At 53.7% G+C, this 22033-nt stretch overlaps 7 protein-coding genes across 7 annotated transcripts; 6 read left to right on the plus strand and 1 right to left on the minus strand.

The window, feature by feature from the left end:
• Positions 1-108: 108 nt before the first annotated feature.
• On the plus strand, positions 109-1260 carry JN550_006891 (uncharacterized protein; the record flags this gene model as incomplete). The annotated part of the gene is made up of 3 exons (XM_049318680.1): positions 109-205; positions 262-603; positions 659-1260. The coding sequence occupies 3 exons, from the start codon at positions 109-111 to the stop codon at positions 1258-1260; spliced, it is 1041 nt and encodes a 346-aa protein (XP_049171126.1).
• Positions 1261-3300: 2040 nt separating this feature from the next.
• Positions 3301-6903, plus strand: JN550_006892 (uncharacterized protein; the record flags this gene model as incomplete). Its single annotated transcript, XM_049318681.1, has 1 exon — positions 3301-6903. The coding sequence occupies one exon, from the start codon at positions 3301-3303 to the stop codon at positions 6901-6903; it is 3603 nt and encodes a 1200-aa protein (XP_049171127.1).
• A 1080-nt stretch (positions 6904-7983) lies between these two features.
• Positions 7984-8982, plus strand: JN550_006893 (uncharacterized protein; the record flags this gene model as incomplete). The annotated part of the gene is made up of 1 exon (XM_049318682.1): positions 7984-8982. One exon carries the CDS (start codon positions 7984-7986, stop codon positions 8980-8982), a length of 999 nt encoding a protein of 332 aa, XP_049171128.1.
• A 215-nt stretch (positions 8983-9197) lies between these two features.
• On the minus strand, positions 9198-10835 carry JN550_006894 (uncharacterized protein; the record flags this gene model as incomplete). The annotated part of the gene is made up of 4 exons (XM_049318683.1): positions 9198-10115; positions 10172-10438; positions 10515-10645; positions 10709-10835. The coding sequence occupies 4 exons, from the start codon at positions 10833-10835 to the stop codon at positions 9198-9200; spliced, it is 1443 nt and encodes a 480-aa protein (XP_049171129.1).
• A 2554-nt stretch (positions 10836-13389) lies between these two features.
• JN550_006895 (uncharacterized protein) lies at positions 13390-14600 on the plus strand (the record flags this gene model as incomplete). The annotated part of the gene is made up of 3 exons (XM_049318685.1): positions 13390-13560; positions 13611-14092; positions 14144-14600. 3 exons carry the CDS (start codon positions 13390-13392, stop codon positions 14598-14600), a joined length of 1110 nt encoding a protein of 369 aa, XP_049171130.1.
• Positions 14601-17231: 2631 nt separating this feature from the next.
• JN550_006896 (uncharacterized protein) lies at positions 17232-17921 on the plus strand (the record flags this gene model as incomplete). The annotated part of the gene is made up of 1 exon (XM_049318686.1): positions 17232-17921. One exon carries the CDS (start codon positions 17232-17234, stop codon positions 17919-17921), a length of 690 nt encoding a protein of 229 aa, XP_049171131.1.
• Positions 17922-19375: 1454 nt separating this feature from the next.
• On the plus strand, positions 19376-21998 carry JN550_006897 (uncharacterized protein; the record flags this gene model as incomplete). The annotated part of the gene is made up of 3 exons (XM_049318687.1): positions 19376-20410; positions 20488-20577; positions 20661-21998. 3 exons carry the CDS (start codon positions 19376-19378, stop codon positions 21996-21998), a joined length of 2463 nt encoding a protein of 820 aa, XP_049171132.1.
• Positions 21999-22033: the final 35 nt, after the last annotated feature.

Here is a 22033-nt window from a genome sequence, read left to right on the forward strand (position 1 = left end):
GTCGTCATGGGACACTCCATTGACGCATGTCTTTGTCATCCCCATATGAGTTTATATTTCCATCTCACTCATCGTTACTTAGAAAACTTATTCTTGTGGAGGTTCACGATGCTTCGTATTCTATCGGGAAAGTCACAAACTCTACGCAGTGCATTCCGACCTCTGCAAATATTCAAGACAGTACCACAAGCAACGATGGCGACGGGTAAGCCCGGTCATGGATGCTTCTATTCCTGCGCAATGAGACTAACATCTTCACAGGAAAAGCAGACAATAAGGATATGAAGATTGACTCCCTCTTCGATGTGTCGCACATCACGGCGGTCGTCACAGGTGGCGGAACAGGCATTGGCCTCATGATTACCCAGGCGCTTCAGTCCAATGGCGCCAAGGTGTACATCACGGGGCGGAGGAAAGAGGTCTTGGATCAAACGGCCCAACGGTATAGCACCGGACCCGGCAGCATCCACGTTCTTCCTGGTGATGTCAGTACCAAGGACGGCGCGGTCAAACTGGCGAAGGAGATTGAGGGTAAAGAGCCTACGGGTATCCAGCTTCTGGTGAACAATGCTGGCGTGGCTCGCGACAAGGACACCATGTTCCGTAAGTGTTTTCAATTTTCGAAGCTGGGCACTTGATATTATGCTGACACTTGCAGCGGCTGTGGGACAGCCGGACTTCAGCGACGCCGTGTCCATATCGCAGCACTTCTTAAAGACCAAGGATGAGCAATGGGCTGAGACCATGAAGGTCAACGTCGCGGGCGCCTACTACATGTCCATGGCACTGCTGCCGCTGCTCGTCAAGGGGCGCGACGCCACGCCGGGGTACACGTCGCAGGTGGTCAACGTGTCGTCCATCTCGGGGGCCATGAAGGGCCCCAGCATGGGGCAGCCAATCTACGCGACGTCCAAGGCCGCCGAGACGCACCTGGGCCGCATCCTGGCGACGCTGTTCAAGGACGTCAAGGTCCGCGTCAACACCATCGCCCCGGGCCTGTTCCCCAGCGAGATGACGGCCGGGTCGTCGGGCGATGACAACAAGAGCGTGCTCAACACCAGGCCCAGTAACCCGGCCGGCCGGACGGGCCACGACACAGACATGGGGGCGACTATTTTGTTCCTGGCCGGGAGGGGCGGCTTGTTCTATAATGGGCAGATACTGTATCCGGATGGAGGTATGTTCGAGATTATGATGCCTCGAAACTTTGCTTACTCTGCCCCAGGATCGACGCTGATTCAGCCAGCAATCAATAATTGAGAACGTAGCAATACCACGATGACCACTGGAAATGTGTAGCAAACGGACGAGTGTGCTTGCATGAGCATGCCAGACGAATGACTTGACGTGTGTGAGAAACTAAAATAGCATAAAGGGAGCCTTACGCCGTGTAGTATGTACGAGTCGCCGCTGACGACAAGAAATAAGAATGGCTTGCGCTCCTCGTCAGAATCTGTGACCGTCGTCAAGCGCTGCAGTCACCATTCCGATAGGATTCATGCTTAAACATACTCAATTTCTAGCATGAAAGTAATCCAGTACGACATCCATGGCCAAATTGGGTCTTGGCCTCTCCCTAACAACCTGGTTTCGCGGCGAGGGCTGCAGGGTCGACCCACTCGCCCGTTCTCGACAGGGCCTACGACCAGGCACCGATCAAGAGATAGGCCCCCTCCGCAGACAATTTCCCTCTGGGATTTATCGATTTACCAGCGCGGGTGTTGTCATGCCATGAGACTACACTTCTTGGCAACTTCGAGCTCGTTAATTCCTAGTTAATTCTAGTACGTCGCGAGTAACTGAGTTTACTCGTCAAGGGCCGTGACAGCCCTAGCCGTGGTGACGGAGCCATCTATACCTGTGAGATTGCAGTCCGTTTCAAGTCCTGTGAATGTGGTCTAGCTGCTTGGCTTGAAGGAACATACGGGTCGAGTAATTTTAGCAGTCGGTTTCTGACTACCGACAGCTCCGTATAAGCGACGTTCGGATACTTTCGCAGCCTCAACCAGCCTTCCCATCCACGACTTGACAAGAATAGACATTGTGGTCAGTTCTCAAAGTAGGTCTGGCACCAGGATATTCACCGTGTGGAGAGTATACGGTCTCTGCCCGAAACTCAAGTTTCGACTTATCCGAAGCCATCAGCCATAAGGATTCGCGTGCAGCCGACCTGGAGTGGCCACGATCAGGTACTTAGGCAGACGATCGAATAGAACCGCTCTGATTCAGAAGATGATGAAGTGTTCAGCACAGTTCTGGCTCAGTCCCATTTTTGAGGAGAAACCTGCTCGAGTTACACAGTACTCCATATTTAGGACCATTGTCTGCAACGGGTGGGCTATTGTGGGGACCAGGTGAAGGATATTGGCTGGGTGGTAGACGGGCTAAGGAGAGCGCCGGGAGTCAAGCCAACCGAGAACCATGCCCGGAGATACAACCTGGTATTTCTGATGTCTAAATCCGCGCGCGTGCTATGAACAACATCATTCTAGACAGACAAAGCCATGAAGGTCTGGTAACCATGTATGTACGAGTCGAGTCGAAACTGTGACTGGACTTGGGCCAAGCGGCATCAGGTCTGGAAAATTTGTAAATCCGGCAGCCGACATCTTTCGGACCTACGAGGGCGACGAAGACGACGACGACGACGACAGGGCCCCGTACCCTGGCCCGTGCATGGGACAGGGTCTCGTCAGCGCAGCGCCTCTTCCAGGCATCAGAATAGATCCCAATCCGATCCCTCCCCGGACCTGGCACTGGACCCCTTCGCATACACACGGCGGCCTGCTAGTGTCCGGCCCGTGGTTCAGGCAGCAGCATTTTGCACTGCAAACATTTCGAGCCAGAGGCACCTGACCAACCACTGTCTCGCGGAGCCGCAATGGATCGGTTTCCTCGATAGGCACCAAAATTACGGGCTACCTGCTCACACGGAAAGGCAGCCATATTCTGCATCGCTGATGACTGAATACTTCCGCTACATTGCTCGCGAATGGCCCTCTCCACCTCCACCAGAAGTCATGATATGCATCCCCAATGTCCATCGAGCTGTCCGGAGCACCTGGCTGTAAATTTACCGAGATACTCACGGGCGTGAAAGAGAACGAACGCTACCCCGCCAAAACACCGCACTAGCCGGGGTGAGCTTTTGAGTGAGCAGTACCAGCTATACGGGCTCGAATACATACCAGCAAACTTGAGCCTCTTTTGGTTGGGTGAACGACTTATATAACTAGCCCGGCGCTTCGAGTCTGTCTCCTCTGCTCTGCTGGAGTTGGCTGGATCCGCCATTTGCACATCATGGAGTCGTTCCTACCCCTCGGCGGCTTCCAGCTGCCGTTCCAGCGGAGGCTCAGCAGGCTTTACAATGACACCAAGAAGCGCTCCGACTTCGTCAAGGAGCCCGTATCAGAAGACCCCGAGATCAAGGCAATGCACCGGAAACTTAAGATCCAGAAGGACAGGCTGGTCAGCTGGGGGCTTGAATGGTCTGACCCGTCGAACCAGGTAGCCGAGATCGACGAGTCTCTTTCCAAAGCGGGACTCAGTGACCTCGTCGGCAGCATCATGTCCACTATCAAGGACATCCTCGCCGAGGCAGAGCCATTGTGGTTGAGTTCAAAGCGGAGGGTCGGCGGCGAAAAGGAACCAGAGAAGGCGACCGGAGACCGGAAGATTCCCATAGTGGTCTGGGATAAGGCGCGCTTTGAGGACCTGATCAAGGACCTGACAGCCTCTATCGACACTCTGCATGACCTTTCCCGCACGAGGTCCTCGGCTGCCACGGCCAGTCGCGCCGGCAGGCTAACCAAGTCCATGGCTTCGACAGAGGAGCTGCGGCCCTTCGGCTCAACCCGCATTCGTACGCCACAGCAGATTGACCCTCGAACCCTCACAACACTTCAGTCCATGCAGGCTGAGCCTATCATGTCACCCATATCGGAGGAAAAGCGGCCACAGGAGGTCGTCTTCATGAGCAAACAGGCCTACTCTGATTTGACACATCGCCCTGGCCGCCAGCAGTGGTCGCCTCTGCTCCTTGAGTATGCCCCATTCGACCCCATCTACTCGTCGACGGGTATCATGCCGTCCATGTCTCGGTTTGAGAAGATCAGCTCCGGACTTCAGACAGAGTCCCACAGATCTCCAGGTGCATGGATCGGTCTGCCTCTCCTGCTTGGGTACTATGAGGACATGGAGAACTCGAGACTCGGCTTGGTATACCAGTTCCCGCCCACATTCAACCCCGTCACGTTCGAGAACCTGACCCAAAATCCTATCGATAACATGTGTACCCTCGCCGAGCTCCTGTCTCGGCCCAACTTCGAGCCCAGACTAGAGGCAAAATTCCGGCTTGCGCACAATTTGGCCAATACGGTGTTCGACATGCACGCCCGAGGAATCACCCACGGCAACCTCTTAGATGACACGATATCCTTCTGCAGTCCTGTAGGAAACGAGGCTGGAATACAGGTTGGAGAAGTCGATATAAGGCGGCCTCTCATATCATGCTTCGACGTCTTTGCCGACGAAGCCCCCACTCAACCCCCTTCATCCTCAACGACACTACACAGGCATCCTCTAGATCCTCGAATGATGTCCCAGTCGCCGCTTGCCAGCAACCGAGATTCAAAAACCCTCGATCTCTATTCTCTTGCCATGATATTGGTATCTATCGGACTGTGGACCAAATTAGAAAACCTCGTACCCAACCCATCTTCCCCTAGTATACCTGAATCTGTTCTGGAGCAACTGGCCATACGCTGCGGTACTTTGTACATGAGGGCAGTTCAAGTCTGCTGGAATGCAGTAGAGCAGGAGCTCACTCGCCCAGATGCAGGTGACGAGATTATGAGCCAGGTACAGATCCGTGCTAGCCGATATCTTGAAGCGTGCAGTATTCTGGACGGCGTCAGCGGTCTGGATGACCGTATCAGCGAGGACATTAGTGATGTCCCATCACTAGAGCGTGAGCGGCAACCGTCTCTGGCATTGTCCATGTCTTCACTAGCAGGCCCTTCAGTCGAGGCCAGGCAATCGAGGTCTGTAGTCTCCACACCGGTAGTCTACGAACGAAAAGAACAGATCCCCTCGGCACCTTCGTCGCTAGCACCTAGTAAGCTATATTTCTCGGCTTCATACGGTGAACCTCTGCTAATAAAAGTCCTCCCAGTTCTGAAACCGGCGGTTAACCCTCGCAAACCGGAAAACAAGAAGTGTCGTCTCTATCCCCAAATCTCCTTACCACCTGAGATAATTGACCAGTGGAACAACACGCTCATGCCACAGGTCAATATGGCTCTTCGTCACTTCTGCCGCAAGCACGTGGAGTCGGTAGAGATCACGCTCGAGTCCATAGGCGAATCTCCACAGAAGACAACCCCAACTGTCCTGGTTATTTGCACATCTGTCAGTACGGTCCGTGCGATCTTGAAAAAGAAACTCGGAATACTCTTTGATGGAACCACCGGCTTCGCACTTAAGGTGTGCAGAGGTTCAGTTGTCCGTTCGAGAAAGGGGGATACGACGAGATCCGCAGCAGCTCCTGGGGGTGATGGTGATGATAATGACACCGATGAGCCTGCAGCTGCCAACTCTGACTTTCAGCCACGCCCACAAAACGGAGCGAGCATTGGCGCGTGGATCGGTGACCGCCACTTACCCCCGGTCAGCTTTGGTGGGTTGATCACCGTAGACCAGAAGACATATGGCATGACGGTACACCACATGCTCGACGACCAGGAGCAAATGCATGCACAGTCCCTGGATACTGAGCTTGGCCCGCCACCTCTGCGTAGCAGCGCAGCAGCTCAGGACTTCTCCTACCTCGAAGCGGAATCGTCTGCTGAGAGCAGCGGTGCCGAAGACTATGCCTGCGAGTTCTCCGATACCGAGTCCGACTTCTCGGCTACCGACCTTACAAGCGACGACGAAGAGGATGACGATGATGACGAATTCTCAGAGGAGGGCGACATTCCTGGCGTGGAACCTGGTTGCGGCGAGGGGTACATCATCACGCAACCCGCGTTCGACGACGTCGGGGAAGGGTTCTACCCTTCGGAGGAAACACAAGATGAAGACCACTTGGACACATACCGTCTTGGCGAAGTATATGCGTCCTCCGGGATCCGAAGACGTCACGAGTCAAATGGCTACATCCATGAGGTAGACTGGGCGTTATTCGAGTTCGAGGAGGAAAGATTCCCAGACGACAACTACGTCCCACGGATTGATACACCGGAGCAGGCGTCTGAGACATCCACGGCGCACTTTCAACCAACAGCCATTGCCCAGTCTGCGGAGCTCCCAGGGCTGGAAGTTCAATGCAGTGCTCGCACAAGCGGGCTACAGACGGGCAAAATCCTCCAGGCGATTGCATCCATCAAGATTTATGGGCGTACATCGCTGAGTCAGACTTACCAGGTCAGCAGTAAAGCGTCCAGTTCTAACGTACCAGCACTGGGCTCCTCTAAGGCGCCTACAGACGTTGTGCGAAGCATCCCAGGCGTCGCTCTGGGGATTCCAGGCGATTCGGGAGCTTGGATCATCGACCGACAGAAAGGTAGCCTGTGTGGTCACGTACTGGCTTGGAGCCAGAGGAAGCAGGTTGCATACATCTGCCCCATGGACATCTTGGTGAGAGACATTGCTGAGACCTTGGAAGCGTCGGAAGTATGTCTTGGTGGTGAGCGGGTCTTTGAGAAAGGGTCTGGCAGGATCGAGGAAGCATACGATGATGAGGATCTGAGCGACCTCATCGAGGATGAGGACGACGGAGAGGATGAGGCAGAAATTGAGCCGAAGCAAAAGCAGCATCCTGCCAGACAAACATCGTCAAGGACCGTTGGATCCCTGGGCGCCAGTCTGGATCGGCTGCACCTGGAGCGCGGTCTCGTCTCATGAATACGATGCATGAATGATTGGGTATACTGGTGCATAGCATGGCAGTCCATGGGCCTAGAAGCGTGATTATGATGCCATGATCCCATAGTAATTGAACGATCTTGATATCATCCAACAGCCCATGTAAGCATCTATGCGCCCGTGCATCATCCAGGCCTGGGCAGTCGTTGAATCCTTAATGCTACGAGTGGAAAGTAAGTCCGATCATAAGGGGCCTCCGAAAGACCGATGCAGCATGGATATCCGGAGGCCCTGCAGTCCAGCTCTCAGACGGAGCTCCTCCGGGCGCTGGGAAACGGGGAAACTTGGACTCTTACGACGAGCGCTCCAGACAAGAGAACTTGATTCGGAGTTGCGGAGTTGGTGGGGGCTACGGAGACGGACGGAAGAAGCCGAGGTCTCTAAGAATGGTTGCCGTGGTTGCATGAGCGGGCGGGCTTACTGGCTGCACGCATACCTTCTGTTGAAGCTTGATTAGGTGATCAATAGCAGACCCGGGCAGCCCGGCCAGTCTAATCGCCGAGTCCTCGAAGCCTTGGACAAGAGTCCACACTGCTCCGTATCGTCACCACAGAACTGCGCGGGAGGCGCACCAACAGTCCCGTGCGATTGGTCCGTGGCCCCCAAGTCCCCCTGTTCCGCCGCCCCGAGGCCCGGACCCAGACGAGCCAGAAGCACGTCCAGGAGGTGCGGAAGACCAGCCGCACTCAAAGATCCACTCCGAGTCCACGATGACGTCCTAGTAGCGCCTGGAAGCGCTTTTGCTCAAGGCTTATTTTCTGCAACAGGCAAAACAGCGTTTGGGAATGCTGAAAATTTTCGTTATCGGCGTTATACTCCATCCAACGTCATCGAGCTGTTTCTATCGCCGCGGCTTTTAGCTTTGGCCATTGGTAAGCCCCATCCGCGGGTCCAAGTGTATCGGAGTATATAATGTCGTCGCCAGTATGCCGGGAGTCCATCAAGGGACACCTGCCATACCTGCATAACACATTTCTTGTCCTTCTAGTATCCTTCTAGTGGCATACCTTATTGATCCTATCGAACTTTGAGAATCAAGCAGACCAATCACAGCACAACATGCCTACCTTCACCGTCTTCAAGGGCTCCAAGGATGGACTGCCCAAGAAGTCCACCACCACTAAGCCCGACGAGCTCACGCGCGACCAGGTCCTCGTGAGGGTCACCGTTTCTGGTCTCTGTGGAACCGATCTGCACTACAAAACAGACGACATGGCCCTCGGCCACGAGGGTGTCGGCGTCGTCGAGTCCGTGGGCCCCGACTGCAAGGTGCTGAAGAAGGGCGACCGTGTCGGCTGGGGCTATGAGCACGACAGCTGCGGCCACTGCCACCAGTGCCTGACCGGCAACGAGACCTACTGCCCGGAGCGCGCCATGTACGCCTACGCCGACCGGGACCAGGGCTCCTTCGCCTCGCACGCCGTGTGGCGCGAGGCCTTCCTGTTCAAGATCCCCGACGCCCTCAGCGACGAGGCCGCCGCGCCGCTGCAGTGCGGCGGCGCCACCGTCTGGAACGCCCTGCGCGCCTACAACGCCCAGCCCACCGAGACGGTCGGCGTCATGGGCGTCGGCGGCCTGGGCCACCTGGCCATCCAGTTCGCGGCCAAGATGGGCTGCCGCGTCATCGTGCTGTCCGGGTCCGACAGCAAGAAGGCCGAGGCTGAGCGCTTGGGCGCCCACGAGTTCATCGCCACCAAGGGCAAGAAGGAGCTGTCCGTGTCGAGACCCCTGGACCGCCTGCTGGTCACGACGTCGGCCCAGCCCGACTGGAGCCAGCTGCTGCCCATCATGGCGCCCGGCGCCACCATCCACCCGCTCGGCGTCGCCGGCGGCAACTTCGAGATCCCCTACATGCCCATGCTGCTGGCCGGCATCTCGGTCCAGGGCTCCGTCGTCGCCCCGCGCCACCTGCACCGCCAGATGCTCGACTTTGCCGCCCTGCACGGCATCGCCCCCGTCACCGAGACCTTCCCCATGACCGAGGAGGGCATCAAGGAGGCCATGGACCGTCTGGAGAACGGCAACGTGCACTTCCGCGCTGTGCTCAAGGCGCAGTAGATGGATGGGGTGCATGGATGATGACTGGCGTAGTCACCTAACGAGACCATGAGTGTGATCCGTGTATAGTTATAGTGGAGATACCAAAGCGTTTTGCATATAGAATAATGTCAGAGATTGCATTTACCCAAGTCCAGGATTCCATCATCGTCTTGAAACATTTGAAGCGCTCCGCTCACAAGTCTCATTGCACCTGGGCCGCCCTGGTTATCCATTTAAAGCGTGAACCGGAATGAAGGGTGATTGTCACCGATGTTCTTGATCTCTTCCTCCGGTTGCGACAGCCGGTAGTCACGCTTGCCGGCATCACGCCTCCGATTTTCTACCAGCATGAACCCGAACATGGCCGTGGCAGAGAGGCCAGCGACCCAGAGCATCGCAAATGCTGTGCCGTATCCCGTGGGGTAGGCAGGAGACTCGTCGCTGAGGAAAATGTTGGCGGCGATGATGCCGGCGATGTTGCCGAGAGTGACCTGAAATGCGGAGCTGAAAGCTCTCTTCCAGTGTCCCGAGACATTATTAGAGAGCCATGCCAGGGCCATGGGGTTGCCGATGTGCCCGCCCAGTGAGACGAGGAAGATGGCAGCGAATTTTGCATCCCGAGAGAGGGTACCCTGATTCAGCAGTATGCCGAAGCCAATGGTTGCGATGAAGCACCCAGCCACGATGAAACTGTAGCGATGCTTGTATCGATCGGAAAGGAACCCGGTGATGAGCATGCCGGCGGCTGAAACGACATAGACGGGAATGGTACGGGCTTGTGCCTGCTCGGCCTTGTAGCCGAACTCCAGCAGAATCGTGGGCATAAAGAAGGTGGTGGAATAACCCGGAACGCCGACGCCCATGTAGATGAACGAGGCCAGCCAGATCTTGGCGTCGGAGAAGATGCGCTTGCAGGCCTGCTTGTTCAGCGTGTCCATGCGAGCGCAGTCCGTGCCGTCGCTGGCGAGTCGGTGTTTGAGGAGGTCCTTCTCGGCCTTGGTCAAGAAGCGACAGTCCTCGGGCCAATCGACTACCAAGAATACGGCTATGACGGCGACAACGGCGGTGGCTGCTCCTTCGATGATGAATATCCAGCGCCAAGCTCTGTATCCCAGCGACCCGTCTAGATGAGCGATGGCATAGGCGAGAAGCTTGTAGCTTGTGTCAGTGATGGCTGGTTCGTGAGAGGTCAAACACAGATACTCACCCCTCCAAAAGCACCCGCAACTTGCGTGGAGCAGAACAGAAAGCTCATGCGTATCTGAAATTCGTGTCTCTTGTAATACATGGACGTCAGGTAAATGATACCGGGAAAAACTCCTGCTTCCGCAGCACCGAGAAAGAATCTCAGCACGGCCAGCCCTCCATAGGTATGGACGAAACCCATGCTCATGTTGATGATGCCCCAGGAGAACATTAGACCTGGCAGGTACCAGCACGGCCTAACATGGCGGATGATCATGTTGCTGGGTACCTCAAGAAGTATGTACGGTATGAAGAAAACCCACAGGGCCGTTAGCGATGAGACATACCGTTTCTGAGCAACTTACAAACAGCGCAATGTTGAACCGGTTCCCCTCGAGCTCCAGATCAGCGGTCAGACCCTGGATTCTCGCATTGCTGATATTGACTCGGTCCAGAAATGACATCATATGGATAACGAACAGTATAGGATATACATCTTGAAATCTGCAGTGTCAGCCACACAATTTCACCATGTTGAATGATGCAGTTGGAAACTCACGTCGATCAAGCTTTCGCAGCAAGCGCCGTTGAACTTGCACATCAACTGTGTTGGTTTCAGATGACACCGAGCCTTTCCTGGGATTGGGCACCTTTTCGAGATCCTTGCCAGGCTGCATACCCCCCATGATAGGAGATTCAGTCGCTGTTTCTCTGGCTGGCATCCTGAAAAGCTTGCTCGGTTCTGGGTATAGCAAGCTTCGGATGCGTCCGATTACCACGTATTTGAAATCACTGGAGAACAAAATGTGAAGTGTGTTGTGAATACACGATAATTCAAATCTCTTCAGGGAAGGATGCGAGTCGATAAATAATTCTCTGGGAATGGGGTATGATAAGGCCAACCGATATGCATGACCTATTTCTCTTAGCTGCATTGAGATTCGCATATAGATGCCCCAGCTTCCGGGTAAAGGAACTTACGATGCAGACGGCGCATTAATACCACCTACAGATGTAGACACCTTGCAGGCTGGCTGTAAGGACGTGCACCTCACTGTCATGATTCGATAATGCATGGCTTCAAAAGACATCAGCAAAACCGCAAGCGGCATTCCGCCATGCTATCTGCGAATGAAATACAGCAAATGTCGCACTGAAGAAATCGGCCTGGGAACCAAAGATACTCAAAGACCGAGACCATGGTCTCATTTTGTCGCACGGAAGAGCGGGGATGCGTGCACCCGTGGAAAATCTGGAGCACAAGGAGTGAGCACAAACTCGAGGCACGTTTCCAACCTGAGGAAAGAAATGGACGGCTTAGCAAGGTAATGTGCCCTTTCCCAGAGATCCGAGTCGTTAGAGGTTTAGTTGGATAGAGGCGATCATAGGTAATATATAGCGATACGTGGTGAGTATCATCGTAGCTTGAGCAGCGGGCTCGTCCAGATTGGGCGAGGTGTCACATTGCTCGTATCTTGGCATCGGGGTCGGATACCTTGCAAGACTCGCTTGCATATAATTCACCTTGACAAGTTTGAACTGCTTAGATCCGCATTGTCTTATAATCCAATCGCAAAGTGCATGGGGTTTGTCTGCGAACCGTTGTGATATCTCCCGGCACCGATACTTACGCCAGCAGCAAGAGACCCATGCATTGCAACCCAGCAGTCAGCGCTTCCTTATACTTCTGTCACTTGGATACCATGGGCGGGGGACAGTCATTACGCTTCCTGTTACACACGCTCCAGTACGCTGGAGCTGCGACGACCAAGGCAAATGGAGCACCGGGGATCTTTCTCGGTGGTGTAGGTTGCGACAAGATCTGTATGCGCGGTCTCGCTTTATAAGGCACGTTGTCTAGGAAATCCACCTCTCGTCCCGAAGACTGCATTCCCTGTCCACGCCGGCATTTGCTCGTCCTCGGCATGCTGCATACTTGGCACTGAATCGTCTTTAGACCATTGCCAACAAGAAACGCAGCCGTGTTTGATGAGCCCGCCATCCATAATGTGCTGCCGCAGTCCCGTCAAACTGACAACGCTCAGCGACAGCCATACTGCAAAGAGAAGATGGCCCCTGCAAACCACGAAAAACTCTTGGAGATCAATGGTCTGTGAGGAGAACGAGTCTCAGCGTTTGCTGAACCCAACAACGCTATGTAGCGAACGATTGGTTCCAATGCCAGGTGCTATGGCGCATGTGGTACGCTTTGTCCGACTTTGTCATCTCGGATGCGTCGTTGAACTTTTGGCTTCTCTTCTCCCTAGGCACGACTGGTCATGCAAACCAAGATTTTACGACGCGCCATTCTACCACCTGAAGCGAGGGCCGGACTTGCTAGGGAAACCACGAGTGTCTCGAGGTGCCGTGGACTATGTGGGTATTTCTGTTCGCGCACTGATTTGATTGTACTGACTGTGTGAAAGACTGCCCTTTCACTGGACCGGCGTCGCGATGCGTTCAAGCACGTAAGGGTACGTTAGGACCTCTCCTGACTCCTTCCCGCGTCGTCTGGTCTGCATACACCAGACAGATCCTGGGGAAGGGGGACATGGCATGTTGACGCGCAGTGAGCATGGAAATTACCCATGTTGCGTCCAGATTGGACAGCTGTCTTGCACCTCGGATCGCGGGCGGCACATGTGGCCTACCAGCACGACGTCGTCGACGTTCAACGGGCGCCTGCCCATTTTACGCCGGCCATACCTTCCATATTTTTTTTGTTTTCGAAGAGCTGGCAGAAGAAGGCATTTTGGGAAGTCGCGAGACTGCCAAATTCTATTCATTGATTTCCTCCGGTTTGAGTTTGTTTCGTTTCACTTCGACGCCTGAACTCTTCAAGTCATCGTGTCGTGTTTGGTCAATCAAACGGCGGCCCATTCTCTTTCTGCTCGCCCGATATATCTGGCCCAATTATTCTTGAGTTAGAAACCCACCGGAACTTTCGGACGCCCGACTGGAAGTCCTAATAGCCCGCACTCTCGGTACCTCCGTCTTCATCATCAGACCGGCTGCTTGGGTTGTGGTTACTGCCGAGAGCGCACCATCATCGCCGCAGTCTCTATCCGCAAGATACCGCGTGGAAAGCTGTATCAGAGGCCAAGCCAACGCATCTCCTGGTGAGACTGAGAACTTCGAGCTGGCACGCTATCTATCTTTATTACAGCTCGACATTTTCAGCGTTGCAGATACTCAGCCGCCGCTGGCCAATCTGGGGAACCCCAGCATCGTTCATCCAACATGGCAGAGGTCAACGCATCCTTTCTTGGCGAGAGCAATGCTTCGCTCATTTATATTCCTTGTGGCGTGTTTTTTGTCTTGTCGCCACTTCTTGTTGGTACTCGCTTGTGGTCGCGCATGAGGAACGGTGGAAGTCTTGGTGCTGATGACTACACCATCATGGCGTCCGCTGTATGTCAGCCGCGGGAAGTGGCGATCATTCTTGCTGACTCGTGACCCAGACATTTGCCATCGCGTCGAGTGCCATTATGATTATCTCGTGCTATTACGGCTACGGAAGACACCGCGGAGTCTTGACGAGCCCCAACCTGGCTGACACACTCAAGTACTTCTATATCTGCCAAATCACTTACAAGGCATCCATCAATCTCACCAAGTCCTCGATTCTTCTACTCTATGTTCGTATATTTGGTGGCATACGATGGTTCAAGCGGGTGTGCATTGGTCTCATCACCATCATCGCCCTTTATTGTATCGCCTCGGTCCTCGCAACCATCTTCCAGTGCTCACCGGTGCGCAAGGCCTGGGAAAAGGAAGCGCAAGGGCAGTGTATCAACAATGGCCAGTTTTGGTACGCCAATGGGGGCTTCTCCATCGCAACGGACATGATCATTCTCGTCCTTCCAATGCCACTTGTATATGCATTACACGCACCAAGAGTACAGAAAGCTGCTCTGATGTTGGTCTTTGCTCTGGGAATTTTGTAGGTTGATTGTGGAGAACTTCGGCCCTGGGTTTCTGACTGGGCCTGCAGCGTCGTTGTCACCTCCTGCCTGAGACTTACCACCATCAACATCCAGGCAATCAGTCCTGATCCCACCTACGACATAGCCTCGACGATGTGGACGATAATCGAAATGAACGTGGCCATAATGTGCGCATGCTTGCCGCAAATACGACCGCTCATGCTGAAAATGTTTCCGAGACTCATGCCAGGATCATACTCCAATGAACGATCTGAACGGCCTCCGCAGGTTACCTACTTCAATGAACATGCAAAGGCGGATCCTTCGAGCAGCGAGGACAGCCGATGGGCGCATATTGAAGGCAGAGACGGCATCCACCTCTCCAATCTAGCAAATGTTCGCAAAGGCGATGGGAGCTCTGAGGAGTACATCCTTCAGGATGATAAGACCATTCACAAGACAGTGAACTATAGTGTCGAGTACTCGAAGAAACGCTCTAAGGACACCTTGAACTCAATGGTCTAGGTGATTTCAAAGCGTCAGAAGCAGTGGCTTTCGACGAGAGTATTGTATCACACGGCCGTTTACCACGGACCCAAGGCTGTGAGATGTAGCCGCATAAGGAAAGAATATGGGATGACGGCAAGATTATCTGACCTTGGGATTTGCTCATTGCCCGGGTGGCGATTATGAAACCGAGCTTATCAATTAAATGTGGCGATGAAGGGCCGACACCAATTGCTTAGTCGCTTATTTTGGGGGGACAACTTGGCCACATATCAAATCGAAGACTCGGATCAGGAGCTACTTTACTGTCTAATGGACTACCTGTACGTAATGGTGAAACATCACATGGTATTACTTCAACAGATTTCCTTGAGTGACTGAGTGACTGTCAGAAGAAATGACTTATGTATACGCTGTGCGCGATCCAGCTGCAGCGCAGCATATAATTACAGTGTTTGAAAACCCGGCAAGCGTTGGATAGGGTCCTGCAGGCAGAAAAGTTGTCCATGCATTTATACTTTAGCTCCCTACGGAACGATGATCAGTTCCACGAAAAAACCGCCTCTTGCCCGTATCTATGCCACAATACTCTTGATGAGCCGGCCGGTATCCAAGATGACGCTCGTGATGACGCATTTGTTTCAATACTACATGCGTCGACGCCCCATGGGCTGAGAAGATGGCCTATCTGAGTCTTCAGAGACCTTGAACTGCCTAGAGAGCGGCCTAGTTGCGCAAACTGCCCACGTGCTATGATGGCACGAGATCCGTGGACAAGACATCAGATAGAGGATCGATGTCAGGTTTCAACTATAGCGAAGAGAGTCGAGACAAATGTATTACTACAAATCTTTCCAGAGGAGCCACGAACACAACAATGCACTGCATGCTCTGAATCGGCGTGACGGCTGCTGAAACAGCAGAGGGCATCTCTTTCGGTCGATACGTCAGCCGTTCCAAACAGCTACGTCAGCGACTTCGTGTACTACACGGTACATGGAGTTTACACGTTGAGCTTCGTCACGCCCAAAATTCAACACGTTGTCGAAGGACCACACAAGGTGTACTATTGAACGGCGTGCGGCTCTGACCCTGGTCCGCCATGAGACTCACATCAGCATATGGCGCTCGTCAGGCACTCTCAGGCCGCTAGGCAGCTGAATGGAACATTGACCTGGCCAATCAACGGGCCGAGTATGCCAGTTCAAGCGGCCGGCCCAAATCCTCACGTGGTACGAAACCACCGATCTGGACTCAATCCTCGTGTTTCCCTCGTGTTTGATCGCGCGCCTTATCCAACTGTGGGACCATGAAGCATAAGAAAGGGTACCTGTGCCTCAGAATTACGCTACCACGAATGGAATTGAGCCTCCTTCGCCAGCGCTGACGATCTTGATTACCTATCAACTGGCTTTCCAGGAACATTACATCAGCTTTCAGCCCTACGGACATGTGCAATCGGACAGGGATCTACTGCAGGGGTCAGCTCCCTGGTGGGGTTGACAGTTACTAGTCTTAGCCATCCAACATGCTTCTATCAATACTTTATGACTTTAACGATGGTTTCCATGGCACTCCTATCCGCGGCTGGTCTGTTCGGGAAGAAATGTTTCTGTCCCTCTCAAGAAACTGGAAGACTACTTGCTGAAGCGAGCACCAGAATTTGCGGTAATGACGCAAGCAAGCCATGGTTGTGAACCCTCGACGCGGTTTCAGTCGGCGTTAAGGTATTATCTCGTTTATCTTATTACACCATGCTCACTCGTTTTAGGCATCACATGTACTCCCATTGTGACACACCCCCGTTTACTAATTAACTCGCACGCATGCTAAAAGTTCAAGGTAGCAAGGAATCAATCGGTATGTATATGACCGTGAGATAGCCTATGGAGCCGGCTCGCGATTTCACGCCCGTTTCGGCCGGCGCCTTTCTCGAATAGCTGAGGCGAGCTAAAAATGCCATGTCATGACAAATTGAGGGTCTTCGTAGTTTCGCCTGGGAGCCTGGAGAACCAAGACCTTCTCGTGTAACTCAACCGGGCTGACAAGTATTCTCATCAGCCCGGCAGGGTACAGTTGTGGCTGATGCCTTCCGCCGTCGGCGGTACTCCTTACAATCCTACGGCATCCGCCGGCCGGGCTCGGCATCGATTGGTTCGAGGGGTCCGGAGGCTTCTCTCATGTGTCCATTTTTGGACTGCTGTTATGCCTATAGTCTGTGCTAATTCCTTATAGGCCACCATTTGAAAACGCGCTATTCTCTATTTTGACCCAAAGTGCGTGATGTAGCGTCCTCACCCCTTAAATAACAGAAAACGAATAAACGTCAATAACCAAACCAGGGCTTCGCATTACTCCCTCTTCAGCAATGACGTGCTGTGGAATGGACATCATGGCGGTGCAATCAGGGGAATAGCCATTCACGCCCGAGGCCTACTAGTACCAAGTGAAGCAATCTGGATATATAAGTCATTTCACGGCGACACATATCATGCGATCCACCGACGCCTCACGAAAGCAAGCAGCACAACATCACCACTAGCTGGATGAGACTTGATCTCACCATTGTCGTGCAGTCTTATCACGCGCTGGCCCAACTTGGACATATCAATATTAAACCGCCCCTGCCTGGACTGTTATATGCCGAGAATGCCCCAATTCGTCTTCATCGAACTACCTGGCTTCCGCGTCAAGGATGCGAGTGGTCACACCGTTAGCCTAGGCTCTAGGGATAAGGGGTTAATGGTAGCGCTTTACCATTATGTCCGCAGCGGAATTCGCACAGTCGAGTACTGCGACCTTTCGGCCTCCCTGCTCTTCGCGGGCGGCGAGCCAGACCTCTGGACGTCATCTAACACGGCTCATGGTCTGCACGCCGAGGAGAACATGCTGTTCAGCTATTTCCAATCGTTCGACTCGCCCGGCGCCTATCCGATCGTAGACGCCCTTCTACTGTCGCACAAGCCCTGCAGCAACTGCATGAACTACTTCACCCAGTCCGGTAGTGGGCAACATCTCAAACCCGGCGGCGGCATCGCGCCGTTCCGCGCCAAGTTTACCCCCCGCTCCGACCGGCAGTACACCCCAGTCTTCTACATCGAGCGCCGGCTTGACGCTGCGCAGCGGGCAGACCTATGGTTTCAGCTCGGTAACATGTGGGCGGCCGAGTTTGGCGACGTGATCATCAGCTCGCCTGAGGTTGCTCGGGGCCATGCGTACTGGGTCATGCAGGACAGCCCCTGGTATGCCATCAATGATCAGGAAAACATGAGCGACGCCGAAATTGTGCAGGCGATCCAAGCACAGGGTGCGATTATTACTTATTGGATTGGTCGTTAGTAGATATTAACCCCTGTGGAATCACACATGAGACCAGGAAAGAAAAAAAGTTGGGCTTGATACAGGTATAGACAGGCATAGATTCATAGACTAAGAATTTTTTTTTTACTCGGTGACCTAGACTACGTACTGCATTCTGGGCGATTCAATCGTCATCCACTGAAAATTCATTAGGGGTCCATGACATGGTGTTGAAATCTAGGCTACCCTGTATTGCGATACAAGTTTCCGCTAGGACAGGCACAGCGGGCTCCAAACCATGTACATGAGAGCACGGATAGACTTTTCAGGGCCTTTTGAGGCTACCTGTAAAACGACGCGGCGTGAGAACGTTGCCCACGAGGATCTGGCAAGCCTCGCAGGTCCTGTGCCCACAAGTGGGACAGCAGACAGAGACGAACACAACCTAGATGCCTCACTCCCGAAGAACGTATGGCTTTCCGCGTGTTTGATATTTGACAGGAGGTTTATTGAAACCTCATTGGTGAAGAGACTTGGCAGCTGCGGCGTGATTCATGGCAAGCTTCAGATAGGGCAGCCGTCGGCTGCGTCCGTGCCTCTTGAATTGCCATGCCGCACTGCCTTCACGGAGTGTTGGTGATCCTACCAGCTTCGTGCACAGTTACTGGTAGAGGCAAAATGACGTTAAACATGTCTTATCGCACGTGCATTGTATGCGGGTGCTCACAATAAGCTTCGTTAGCCGCGATCCAGCGGCCTGGCTCAGACCCCTTTTTGTGGCGCCGCGACCCTGAACCTTTAATAAGAACACCTAAATCCTCGATCCTGGCAGTATCACTGCTGGGGAAATCCAAACATCGCGCAGGAGCTCTGCGCTGAGCAGATGAGCAACCAACGATATGCTCACCCGATGGTCGGGCTCATACCCTCGGGTGTGGCGAACCCTATGTGCCTACTCTCCCGCTTAGCTCCCAGAAGTCAAATCCACGAGACCGCACGGCCCTTGGCATATGTCGACATAGCCAGATCTGACAGCTTGCCAAGCCCTTCACCAGCGCCTAGCGACGTTCCTTCTGCGAGAAGATCTCCTTAAGCCGTTGGCGGGGGCACACTCAAGGTAGACACCGAGCGTAGATTGCTGCGCCTAGGCACTTTACGTAGACCTTCAGTCTACACTTGCCTATCTCTCCGCTGTGATACTCCCGTCTCCTGTTTCATGTCGTCCACTCATGCCGACGCCTGCCCAACTCCGGATCCGTGGGCTGTCAAAGGCCCGCGGTGGATTTGCCGCATCCTATATAGAACGATGACCAATTTCTACTTGACTTCGAGGTTTTGACAGCAGCAGTGCTCTGTTTCTCTTCTTGTACAGCACTCCGTTCCTGCTTCCTGGAGCTGTACCTTCAATTCTATCAAGTTGGCTGGGCCAGTTCATTGCAATCTTTCGCTTATACCAATCGTTCTTTCATTGACCGCATTCAACAACATTCACAATGAAGTTTTTCCAAAGGGTTGCCCTGGCATCTCTCACACTCAGTACGCTAGCCAATGCCGGATTGATTCAAGGAGGAGCAGGCGCTGGTAACGCCGGCCCCGGCGGTCAATTCAGAGGAGGCGGCGCTGGTGCTGGACAAGAAGGCCCAGCAGCCGGTCAAGGGGCTCCTGCACAAGTCGGTGCCGGACAACATGTGGGCGGTGATGGAGCCGGCGAGGCTGCCTGGACTTCGTCATCTTCTACAACCACATCATCCACCACCAGTACTACAACTACAGCAGCAGCAGCGACATTTGCCTTCGATCCTTTTGCTGCGGCAAACGGCTTGACTACATCTTCATCTAGCACAACTTCGACTACTTCGACTTCGTCAACATCTTCCTCTTCAACTACGACCGCTGCCGAAGCCGCTGAGACGGCACTCGGTGGCGGTATTGAGCACATAATTGAAGCTATCGGAAGCCTTCACAAGCCAGTGGCGCGTGCACACTCATCAATCATCGGTCTGGGATCTGGGGCTGCTTCTGGGCTCCACCATGCTGCTTCGGCCTTCACGTCCCTGATCTCCGATATCAACATGGCGACATCTCGGGTCCAGGGTGCTGGTCCCCTGAGCGTCGATGACATGCTGGCTCTCGAGGAAGCGATGAAATCACTTCAGTCATCATGTGATCGCATGATTGGGGATATGTCGGCCAAAACCAAAATCGTGGCCCGTATGGGAGGCTGCAATGTCGCCTCCGATGCCCTGGGCCAGATTCGCCAAGCCACAGGTGGTATGCTCCGCGCAATCGCAAGATCAGCCGAGGCTGGCGGCGTCAACATGGAAGATGCCAAGTTCCGGCCCATCGCCAAGATGATTCGCAGGATAGAGGGCAGCTTCGACAGCGGTGACTCAGCCTTTGGTGGTGGCAACTGTGTTAACGCTCTTGGTGGGCATCGCGGAGGTAATAACGAAAATCGCCCCCAGGAGGCAGCCTGCGACCCTGGTACCACTACTACACGTACGGTAACGAGCGTTTTGAGCCAAACTGTAAGTAGCTTCTGATGAATATAGTCTGAATTTGTTCAATAAGTTTTGGTGTTCTATACTAATAATCCGCGACATAGGTCACCACGACTGCCACAGCCACAGTTGAAGGTGAATTCACCGAAGCTGGATTTACCGGCTTCGAAGAGGTCTCCACAGTTACCGCAACAGTAAGTAGACTATGATGAGTAAGCTCATCCGGGACTAGAGTCGGCGATCATGACTTTCAAGGCACCTGCTAACCCGAGAGAAGGTCACTGCCTCAACGGCGACAGTCACTCTGACAAGCTCCGTTACGGTCACAAACTCGGTTACATTTACCAGTTCCGTTACGAACACAGTCACTGATTATTCTTATTCCACCGTCACGGACACTGCCACTGCGACCTATACAAGCTCCTACACGAACACGGTGACCAACTCTGTCACTTTGACCAGCTCCGTCACAGCAACTTACACGAGCTCTGTGTATCTGACGAGCTCTGTTACGGATACAAGCACGGCCACTTACACTAGCTCAGTGACCAACACAGCTACTTATACTAGCTCGGTCACTTATACTAGCTCAGTCACAGCCACATACACAAGCTCAGTCACTTACACTAGCAGCGTTACCGACACGGTATCTTCGTTCTTTACTAGCACCGTCACGAGTACGGGCGCTTCAACTACATACACTTCAACAGTAACAGACTATGTATACAGCAGTACATACACTTCATCGGTAACCAACACGTATACCAATTCTTATACCACGACAGTCACAGTCACAAGCGGTGGTTCGACTTACACCTCGACGGTCACGAACGGCAATACATATAACGCCAAGTCTGTGACTTCCACCGCTAGCGCCACTGTCAACGCCCTCGCTACATCAACCACCACCAAAACGGGCAGCTCTTCAACGACGACAACAACCTATGGAGCCCAGGCATACACCTCATCGACCAGCACGAGCACGACCACAACCTATGGTGCCGCAGGAGTTGGCTCGAGCACGACCACAACTACGACAGGATCTGTCGGTGCCCAAGGAGTTGGCTCAACCAGCTCAACAACTTCGACCACGACTGGGACTGTCGGTGCTCAGGGAGTTGGTTCGACCAGCTCAACAACTTCGACCACGACTGGGACTGTCGGTGCTCAGGGAGTTGGTTCGACCAGCTCAACAACTTCAACCACGACTGGAACCGTCGGTGCTCAGGGAGTCGGATCGAGCAGTTCTACGACGTCGACGACGACAAGCACCTCAGGATTCAATGCCGCCACGGCAGGGGCAGGCTCTTCTAGCTCCACGACTTCAAACGCTTCTTACTCGGCAGCCAACGCGGGAAGCTCCAGCTCGACGGCCAGCACGACTTCAGCGACGACCATCACGTACACGTCGGGTGGATCAACCTACACGTCAACCTTTACCAGCTCCCGCAGCCGGACGTCAACCTATGGCCAAACCACCACGTCGACTACCGCCGCATCCACGGCAACTGCCAATGACGTCTTCGCCAACACCAGTGAGGCCTTCAGTGTGAAGCCTAACCAGGTGATTGCTCTGATGGGCGCCGTGGTCGTCGGTGCTTTGGCTCTGTTCTAGATAAGTTGCGCAAGCATTTGGGAGGAGGCAAAGGG

Source organism: Neoarthrinium moseri, assembly GCF_022829205.1.
Source record: "Neoarthrinium moseri strain CBS 164.80 chromosome Unknown scaffold25_Wmoseri_CBS_16480, whole genome shotgun sequence".
Taxonomy (NCBI): Eukaryota; Fungi; Ascomycota; class Sordariomycetes; order Amphisphaeriales; family Apiosporaceae; genus Neoarthrinium; species Neoarthrinium moseri.